We start from the raw sequence: 10,481 nt of genomic DNA, 5'->3' as shown, positions 1-10,481 counted from the left end.
ACGATTGTCTTGCTCAATACATTCAACGACACGCAATTAAATTTTCCTTCAAGGATTCTAAATTCAAGAATTTCTGCAGATCCAAATGAATGTTCTATTAAAAATATTACATTAACTCGACTAGGTTTTAATCATTTTTGCGAGATGAAAGCATTACAGGAACATTTTGAAGGCTTGACGCTTTTAATCCAATAGTATAAATACTTTGGCAAACATCCCATGATGACGCCGAAAACAAGCAAACGAATTCTCTTTTGGCGTTGCAATAATTCTGACCAGATGACGTCAAGGGTCAAGGCGAACCATAAAGAGCAACGTCATGACTCGTGAGTAAAAACCGTACCGCAAGAAATGCAGGAGGGGCTTTACGAACGAAACTAAGCAGCAGGCTAAAAAGCCATGTCATACATTGTGACTCAGAGGCCAATGATCATGCCAATTTTCAACACCCAGAACATTTTTGTCGTCCCCCGGACACCACCCTGGGTTCAAGGTTGACATTCAATAACTGTGATAGTAATCTAGCAAATTCTATCATTATTGCTACGACAACAAGAGAGGCTAACGAGCCTTTACAAAAGCAAATTTCCCATCGAGAAATTAAGCTTCTTCCTTCATGCAAAAGACACATGGCTTGCAACCACCTTCACTGTGGGGGGAGTAAAGACCCTGGGTACGAGGTTGCTTCACTGATCCTTCAGCAAAAAAGGTTGCAAACAACAGTCGTATGCAGCAATCGTCACGTTGTAATACGAAGATCGAAGTTATAGCTACAAACCTATTATATAAGTTACGACAATAAGTTATTATTTACAATCAATAAATTCAAGGTCATGCACTCACGATTACCTACTTTATTATCAAAAAATCCCACCGGCTCGCTATTCAAGACTCAAAAAATTCAACCAAACTTGCCAGATCATAGTTGTCCAATACTTCCAGAAGATTCGGAACTTTCCCTTTAACGTTCATTCCCTTGAAAAAAATTTTAAACAATACAAATATACTTTTAGATTCTCTCCGCAAAATGTTTTGATTTAAACTACTTGACACAATGCGCGCTTTGCTAAATCTTATAATTCTGGCCCCAAGCCAATATCGCGCCCCATATGAAATGTATAACATAAAACCCACTTAGAACCTTGACTCAACTCCATCCTATACAACCTATATCTTCTATACCTTCGTCTACCTTCTTTAACCCTATTAACCTGCGTCAGAACCACTGCTGTTGGACTACAACCTGTAGAGCATGCAGCGTACCATATAACTGCATGATAAACACCTAGCTCATAATTCATATATAGGTGTTGTATAATACAGGTATAACAGCTTTCAAAATACATACCATGAATTTAAATTTATCAATATACAAATCCGTGACCATTCCTAAAAATGATAACATTGTTGAAATAATATTGCTGTAGAACATGGAAGGCAAATATTTTTGAAATGTTTATAATGTCATTAAATACAAATATGCACATAGTTTTCAATTATCCACTTTAAAAATGCAATATATGCAGGCAAAAAAGGCAATATTGAGAACATTTCTCATGTTTTTATTCGGAAAATTAGTCACATGCCTTTCGGTAATGACCGAAATGTACAAAAACAATTGAGAAAAGAGGTTACAAGTAAGGTTATGAATTGCCAACATTCGCTGAAAAGTTTTGATACAAGAAAACATAAAAAATTTACCGTAAAGTCTTTCTAAATGGCAGGGTTGTTTCTTGTATTCTTCCTGTAGTTTCTCGCTTTCATCTGTTACATAAAAAAACATAAACAATAATCGACATGTTTAAAAACAGACATAGACTATCAGGCAATTTTTTACTACTTTTACTCTAGCCTGCATGGTGGCGGTCCCTAAAAACACGATTGAAAACAACCTTAAAATAGCTCAGCGGATGTCAAAATATCCGAGAAGTATGCGATACCCTTAGTTCATTCTAACATATTGTCGCGATTAAGCGCGATATTGCATTTTAAAAACCTTCTCGAACGAGAGCCATATTGCATGCAAACTTCAATAAACCATCGTATTCATAAATCTTCATTCATCTTCTCAATAATCCATATAGCGCAGGTATGGTTGGTTATGGGTGGCCTGGATACCAAATTTGCGAAATCCCGAGAGAGAGAGGGGTCTAGAAATCTTAGTATGTAGTCCATGTAACATACCCAAAATTTGTTTATACTCCGGAGCAAGAAAACTAATATCATTTTCATGCATTTCCAGTTCCTGTGAAATTCAGAAAACAAAACATCGTGAATTCGAAATATTGTTAAATACTGTTAAACATCGTAAAAACAATGTTTTGTAAAAATTCGTCAAGCACAGCATGGCGATTCGCAGCCTTTATGAATGCTTTTACTATGAAACAATACCTTCAAGGCGTCAATAAGTTGAACTTTCTTAGCAAGAAGAAGTTGATATTCAAGTTTGGGATGAATGAGATGCAGCGTGTGAAGAACAGACTCTTCGCTCAAATCTATAAAGCAAATATTAAAAAGGAATTATATAACGAGCAACAGGATAATAACATATAAGAAAAAGACGAACAGAGCAATAATATAAGCTGCTGATATTGACAAAGAGAACTTTTTGCAACGCTTTATGGTAAAAATATCAGGTATGAATACAACACTTCAGGGAATGTTGTTATTACCCCACAAGTAATTAGGACTTTAAGTCACTTTATTGCATCATGTATTCATATGAAGATTCAAACATGCAAAACAAAACTATCAAGCAAATGATTTATTACACAGGCATTTTAGGGTTGTTAATGCCGTATTAATATAGAGACCTTTTTTAGTTTGGGGTTATAACAAATCTCTAGTCGAAAACGGCAAAATTCATTTCGAATTTTCAAAACAAATGCAGGATTTTAGTTGTCGGGAAATTTGGTGTAATGTGTTCAGTCATATATAAATATTAAGATACATTGTGCCGATGAACGTCTCAAAGAAGTGAAAGAACTATACAAAACTTAGTATTTCAGTTTGCAGTCAGCAGTTTGCGGTATTGGTTAAGCTATAACTTTCTGTGACATATTCTCTCCCGTCAGATAATAGGCCCCCTTGGTTGTAAAATTATTACTAATTACAGTTATACACATCCGTTTCATAGTACTAATGTACATTCCTTGTAACTTGACTTACCGAATGAAATATTAAGGCTAATCTTTCTCTTCGTTGCTTCTTTTGTGAGGACGTCTTTAAGAATGGATATAGTTGATATGTTATCAGATCGAAAAATGGCCTCTCCCTTCCTGAAATGAAAATACCTTTGAAATAATTCAAATTGTTATATGCAATCTCATTCTTCTAAAGAAGTACAAGACTGGAATAGAAAGAGGATGACTGACTGAAAGAGAAAGACTGAAAGAGAAAGGCTGAAAGGGAAAGACTGACCGAAAGAGAAAGATTGACTAAAGAGAAAGATCGACTGAAAGAGAAAGGCTGGCTGAAAGAGAAACACTGATTGAAAGAGAAAGACTGACAAGAAGAGAAAGACTGGCTGAAAAAAAACGACCGACTGAAAGAGAAAGGCTGACTGAAAGAGAAAAAAACGGACTGAGAGAGAAGACTGACAGGAAGAGAAAGACTGATTGGAAGACAATACATACGTGTACTGGCAGTCAAGTTGCGTGTCCAAGAATGTTGATAAGAAATGAAATTGGGCATTATCACCAGCTGGTGTCCTGAAAGCAAAATTACGCAGTGTGAAAATATGATGAAAACTTCGGTGAATAAGCAACTGATAAACTTCAAGGTATTACTGTACCTTTGTGCCGTATATAGGCATTACATTTTTCGCTTACCTCTCTGGAACTTCTGGTAAACAAAAGCACACCCAGGAATGTACTTCTGCTAAACTGAACTGTCCAGTCAGCTTTAAAGTATTCAATGCCCTAATTAACAGAAGAACGACCGTTAGTGTATAATTAATGCAATGTGTGGTGTATGATTGAAACTGGGGGCAGGCAAAACTACTTTGAAGTATTTAGGGTTCAAAATTATAAATACTATAAACGATCAGGAAATGACATGTACAGTAATGACTTGACATCTAGTCAGCAATGACTTGACATCTGCCCTGATCTATACTAGAATTATATACTAAAAACGTTCGATTTCATTCATGTGAAAACACAGTTAGCTAATTAACATTACTCTATGGAAAGGCCGAATCTGCGGTTCTGGGTCCAGTTAGGGTACATGTACCAAATATTAGTTTCCTTTGTGATTATTGTGGCCATAGAATTACTTCATGGAAGAGTAGACTAATTTATCGTAATTCACTCACTTTTCTTCATTGAAGACATGAACTCTTTGATGTAGAGACAATGGCTTGATATTATATTGTCTGACTTGACATGACTTAGGCTGAATACGTGGTGTTATGTACGCTTGCAACACACCATACTGTCCCTCAATGGAACGAATCTAGTATGAAACAAAAAGGCACAAAATGAAGCAATACTGTATAAATATTAAGGTGCTGTGTGTCCCTAACATTTTAAACATAATTTATTGCGAGTGGGAATGTCCCAAGGAAGAGGTCTAGGATGACCAAGGAGTATTCAAGGTATACGAATATACGAATCTCTTGTTAATTGTTTCCAACTTACTTTAAGTTCAATTCTTGTTGTGTTTGCTTGACAGCGATAAGTTGCAAGAAGGAAATTGCCACTCTAAAAATAAACAATCAGGACTGCGTTGTAAAAAATCTTACCAGAATTTAGCTAACTACGATATTACCACCCAAGATGCAGTTTCTTCAAGTGGTTCTTGGTCTCTGCAGTCAGATTTTCCCGATTAGTTAGTACATGAATATATCTAATATATATCTAATCTACAATATATCTAACATACCCAACTATTTTGAAGTTCTGAAAATGCTAATGGGTGGCAGGTGAGCCAGTTATTAGGCTATACCAACTAATGGCCACCAAACATTCTACAACAACTGTATCTGTTGGTGACCATACAAACCATCATACCACCAATCATTATAAAACTAACTGTTAGTATTGTCACCATACCAACCATTGTTCTATAAATCACTACCAACAAGCATTGCCCACAAATATAATTTTCCTTCACACCTGACCAATATTCCTCACCTCAATATCACAGGCACTGTAGCTCACTACAGCCGAGTTTTTGTCCACATCTAATAAATCTATTGGTACGTCACTCTAAAGAAAGGTTGTTGCGGGTTAACACTGACACTGGTTTCGATTTATCTACTTCTCAAACCACCTGATATCGGGGCATTGATTTATTCTTTTTACTGACTGGTTGGTTTCAGGTGCAAGAAGAAAGTGAAAACATGGAGATATTGAAACTGCTAACAATGTCAAAAATATAATAAAGGAAATGACACTCAAAGAAACAACGGTAGTTAAATTTGGAAACTAACCTGTAAAAGGATATTATCAATGGGCAATTGTACTTCAATACTCAGCGTATAACTGGCATCGTCACGGTTAAGCGTGAATTTGTCGTTGACTGAAAAACGCGGCAAAGCAGACACAGCTGTGTGAGACTGAGCAGTCTGCTGATATCTTTCTCTTTCTCTAAACACCCTATCTTGCAGTTCGTCTAGTTGTTCTCTGGAAATGTCCGAAAAACATAGGTCAGATAATGGAGTTATATATATCTCGCACAATGAGCTGCATTACAAATACAGTAGCAAGTCCTTAGTAGCAGTATTGTGTGTTATACACTGTGTTTAATGATCCCTAGTGCATGTTTGGTATATTTCGAAAAGTAGTCACCCATTGGATCTCTAACTAGAAACAATTCTGAATGATGATTGAAGAAGAAAAATTTGGCAAAGTCAAGAATAATACCTCAATGCATTTATTTTAATCTGGTTTTCATCACTGATAGTGGTTTTCTGATCAACTTTAGAAGGTCCTGCTTCTTTCTCTTGTGGTTCCGTAGTAAGTCCCATAACCCAACCGCTATACGTAGACATAACTATTTCATCATAGCCTGCGGTTCCCACACACCCACCACATATTGAAGTCACACTTTCACTGGTGCTCTGGAAGGAATCAAATACCTAATTACCGTAAAGCACAATATAAAAATGTACTTGTACGTAACATATACGTACATATTTGAAGCGATGAACCGGTGTCTCCATCTCATCAAAACCATACACCTCAACAGTGCCATCTTCACGACCTATGATAACATCAGCAATTCCATCCGCGGTGATGTCAAAGCTTTCTAACGAAAGAACACCTAAACACAAGTATTAAAAAAAGCTTCTAAATTACCAGGTGTTCAAAAAGTAAAGCATATTACTGTTGATTACAAAGGATGTTGATTCATTAGACCTGATGATACACGTCATTGAGAGCTGGGGCTAGGGATATACCCTAGAATCAAAGCGAAAATTATTTTCCATGGCAGGAAGAGTCCTAGTAAATTTATGCACTCACAGGTTAAGGTCAGTGCACTAATAATATCCGCTGACTGTGTTTTTCCCATGAAGGCCCAGTGTGGGACTCCTTCAGTTCCAGTGCAGGTAAATTGTTAAATTATAAACAGGGAAACAAACCTCCAAGTCTCTTTTCGTTTGGTATTTCCCACTTGTGGCTTGGTGATGATCTGCGAGACCCATAAACAGCATAATTACATACAACGATGATTAGACTATTACTTCAATATAGTAATCACATACTTCGACGATGAGACTATTACTTCAATATAGTAATCACATACTACGACGATGAGACTATTACTTCAATATAGTATATGCTATGCATGTTGTCTTAAATTTGAAAAGGAGCAAAGGGGCAAAGGGAAAATCGTGAAGCACCCACGAGCGTGTTATGCACCCAATGAAACAGGTTGATTGGATAGCTAAACCTATCTTTGAATTATACTGTAGCAGGCCCGACTTTAAGGTCAATCTATACTTGCTCGTATTTTGAAGAAAACTGCGTGTATACAAATGTCACATACTTTCCCAAATGAACTAGACCAATCTTGCCATCTGATGTACCATAAAGAACCTCATCTCCATCTCTCCCTGTGTAACAACAAAACAACCGATGGACTTAGTAAATTGAATATTCTTCGTCAGGTATTCTGATAGTGGTGACATACAGAAGCGCTTAATATTTGCATGTGTTGTGTTTTTTGGAGTTTCTATATTTCCCTCTTCCTAAATTACCTTACAAGCGTCCATAAAATGCAATTTACAGTCATACGTAAACATAATCTAGCCTGTGAATTTTTACAGACTTCCAAAGAAAAAAATAATTGTGCAACATCGAAGTTGTGTGTTTGACCCATAAATTTAAATTCTTACCACCATTCCCGTTATTCAATGCTAACACCATTGGAGGTCCAGCAACTTCCATTTCGTAAAGCAGACTCGAATCCTGAAAAAAATTGCGATGTATCATTGCGATGCATTTAGCTATAAGACGAACTTTTTGAAAGAATGCTTCTCAATTAGACCCGAAGCACATTAACTACTTATGGTTAACGAATCACGAATCAACGTATGTAACATAAAGCCTGAAGAAGGACGTTAAAACTGTCCGAAACATTGCAAATTATGAGATTCAACCTTTGTAAAATACCGAAATAACAATTATATATATAAAAAATGAATATAATAGACAAAGGTGCAGTTTTTAAAAGAAGAAGAAACTTTAATTGGATGAACACACTCGCAGTGTACCTCAGAGTTATACACACGAAGCTATTTTTGTCGTACGAGTTTTGTCGGCCGATTTTAAATTATTTCTAATCAGCAAATATTAAACTGATATTGCTATTTTCCAACTAAGATTGCTTAAAAATGACATTACACACGCAAATATTTAGTCGACCGACTAAAATCGTACGAAAAAAATTGCATCGCGTGCGCCTGGATAAAATTAGTCGCGGGCCTCGTCGCAATGAGCGGAAGAGTCTTTGCATTGCCATCAACTCTATACCAACAATCAACTTTAGTCACCTTACCTGCAAAACTCGCAGCACCCGATCGTTACAAGCCAAAACAGGTGTAATTCTAAAAAAATAATATAAAGAACTTTTATGTATGCGTTTTTCTAAGTATCACAGTCGAGAAACTCGATTGATTCACATGTGCTCCAGGTGTGTGTATTATAAATGAATGAGTGTATGAAGTTAGTCAAGCATATAGTTACGTTGGCAAGTACATTTTAGACGTAAGAGATACGACATCGCTGATTTTATCACTACACAAGTAGTAGTTCTTGTCTTTACAGTCTTGATAATGATTATAAATGTAGTTTCCACACAGCAGCAAATCTGGGCCACTTACAAACCTATATTGAAGTATTAACAAATCATTCAAATTCAAATGAATGCTATTTCCAAAGATTACATTGATCTATATCTAAATATATACCTTCTATTCTGTGTTGTAGCAAGTCTAAACCTTCTAGACACAATTGTGTGCTTGTGTTTATAATTTAAACCATGACTTTTGTAAGCCTGCATTATGACTCCCCCTGGAAGGCTCAGCCCCAAAATGTGGCAATGTTGGAAGCAGTTGTAAAGATCATTCCCTACATTATGAGAATTGGCATAGCCTTCTTTCCTGAAGTCATTTTTATATCCCCCCCTTAAAAAGTGGCCTTTTTTGACATTTAACAGTTTTGATATGTTAACCTTTTAGAAATACACCCTGTCTGTGTGTCTGCTGTGTAAAAATAGTACCAGTAGATAAATTTCTGTTGACAGACAAAATATTTTAGGCTGCAATGACCAGGTTGAAATATATATTATGAACATAGTTTCAATAAAATCACCTTTATTTGAACACGAATAGAGACTACAATGCAGTTTCTGCAATTATATTATTTATATATGTATCACTCACATTTATATACTCACATAGACTGAATGCTCTCTGTTAGATTTGTATCAAAACCTAGAAACTGCTTTCCTTTTTTGTTATATCCTCTGACCTCAGCACCGGAGGCAACAAATATCTTTTCTCTTGAAGGGCCACTAATGCCACCCAACTCAAGACGTGATACACTACTAGCTGGAAGTGTTTTAAACACCATCTAAAAACATTTTGGTGAGCAAAGATTGTTAATGCTTTATGATATGTTTGTATCTATTGAACTACAAAATTGCAATTGGTGTTAGTACAGACAAGAGTTTAATTCCAACCACAGTCACACATTTAATTTATTAACCAGTACATCATACTATAAAAAATAGGGGGTGGTATACCTGTACAGCTCCTTTCTTCATACCAAAACATGTTATCACACCACTATGATCTGCTACAGCAATCTATGAAACATCAATCAGTGGCATATGATGAACAAATAAATATTATTACATGAACTTGTGCCGTATTACCTAACTCAATTACTTTTTTTGAATTAGAATTGGAAAGAATGGTGTATAAAGAGTCTATATTTAGGGCATGAACTTGGTAAATTTTTGAACCACTGTATAATAGTTCTGTGACATTTATAGTATGGTACCTTTTGAATAGCTCTCTTTGCCCCAGCAGGTAGCAGTTTCATAGATTTTGGTGAGGTTACACCAACCTGAAATATTATGGCGTTGACACTTTAGCATTCATATATAATACATATTCAATTATTCAGTTCTTTGAAACAAACATTTAATACAGATTCGGTGAAAACATTTTACATCAAAAAAGCACTTTTTAGTCAGTATGAGGATGCATGAAGGCCCAGATATAAGAATGAGGTATGAGAATGCATTAAGACTGGTACCACCTGATAGCTTTGGTGATAATTTCAAATAAGATTGGGCACAATACCAAAGATTTTTTGAGTATAAAACACTTACACTTACAGTACAATTTACAAAAAATTTTGCTGTCAAAAACATCTAGCATTATATTATTTTTATATACCTGTAAATAATCAACTTGATTTAAATTTAATTGCATCATATTTATATATTGAAATCAAGGAATTAAATATCGTAGTTCAGCTATACAACGATCACCCATTTGATTCTCCTTGAATCTTCCATAATATTCCATAGCAACAATTAGACGCCATCTTGCCACTGAGGCCTTGGCCTGAGCACTGCGCAGGTGTCACTAATTTCCATACTCCATAGTGAAGTTTCTTTGCAAGAATGCTGGCACGATTACTGAAAATAATATTCGTCATTTAAAAGATTCGCTCGAGACCGACTCCATTTATAATCCCAGCACTAAAAAACTTAAAAAATTAGATTGATTTAGTTGAGGAAACAAAAATTGGAGATCGGTTAAATGTTGGAATGGGCTATGTCAGTTTGGTGGATGGATTTTAATGAATAGCATATTTTAGCCTATTTGCAGGTTAGAGGTATTTATTATATGTTTATATAATTTGTCCTTTTATTGAGTTCATCAATCTTTCCTTAATTCAACATTGAAATGATCAAACTTTACCAATCCTTTTTTCTAAACAGATAATAAGGAGGAATGT

General features: G+C 35.6%; 1 protein-coding gene across 2 annotated transcripts; it reads right to left on the bottom strand.

Annotated features, from left to right (window-relative positions):
- LOC114524462 (Bardet-Biedl syndrome 7 protein homolog) lies at window positions 1-10,424 on the bottom strand. 2 transcript variants are annotated; one of them, XM_028545548.1, is made up of 23 exons: window positions 9,914-10,424; window positions 9,513-9,578; window positions 9,253-9,315; window positions 8,905-9,080; window positions 8,205-8,333; window positions 8,005-8,053; window positions 7,343-7,415; window positions 6,994-7,060; window positions 6,587-6,636; window positions 6,137-6,267; window positions 5,868-6,064; window positions 5,435-5,627; window positions 5,136-5,210; window positions 4,641-4,703; window positions 4,316-4,455; window positions 3,831-3,920; window positions 3,636-3,710; window positions 3,169-3,278; window positions 2,392-2,495; window positions 2,185-2,245; window positions 1,702-1,764; window positions 1,349-1,389; window positions 2-975 (listed from the first exon to the last, which is right to left on the bottom strand). In XM_028545548.1, the coding sequence occupies exons 1-23, from the start codon at window positions 9,950-9,952 to the stop codon at window positions 886-888; spliced, it is 2,145 nt and encodes a 714-aa protein (XP_028401349.1). In that variant the 5' UTR covers window positions 9,953-10,424; the 3' UTR covers window positions 2-885. The 2 variants fall into 2 exon arrangements, with proteins under 2 accessions (XP_028401350.1, XP_028401349.1); XM_028545549.1 differs by lacking the exons at window positions 9,253-9,315; window positions 9,513-9,578; window positions 9,914-10,424 and having other exon boundaries at window positions 1-975; window positions 8,891-8,958.
- Window positions 10,425-10,481: the final 57 nt, after the last annotated feature.

Source organism: Dendronephthya gigantea, unplaced genomic scaffold, assembly GCF_004324835.1.
Source record: "Dendronephthya gigantea isolate DGI-Jeju-01 unplaced genomic scaffold, DenGig_1.0 000031F, whole genome shotgun sequence".
In the NCBI taxonomy this organism is placed as follows: Eukaryota; Metazoa; Cnidaria; class Anthozoa; order Malacalcyonacea; family Nephtheidae; genus Dendronephthya; species Dendronephthya gigantea.
The sequence above is the reverse complement of the archived record's forward strand: the minus strand, read 5'-3'. Positions and strand labels throughout refer to the sequence as shown.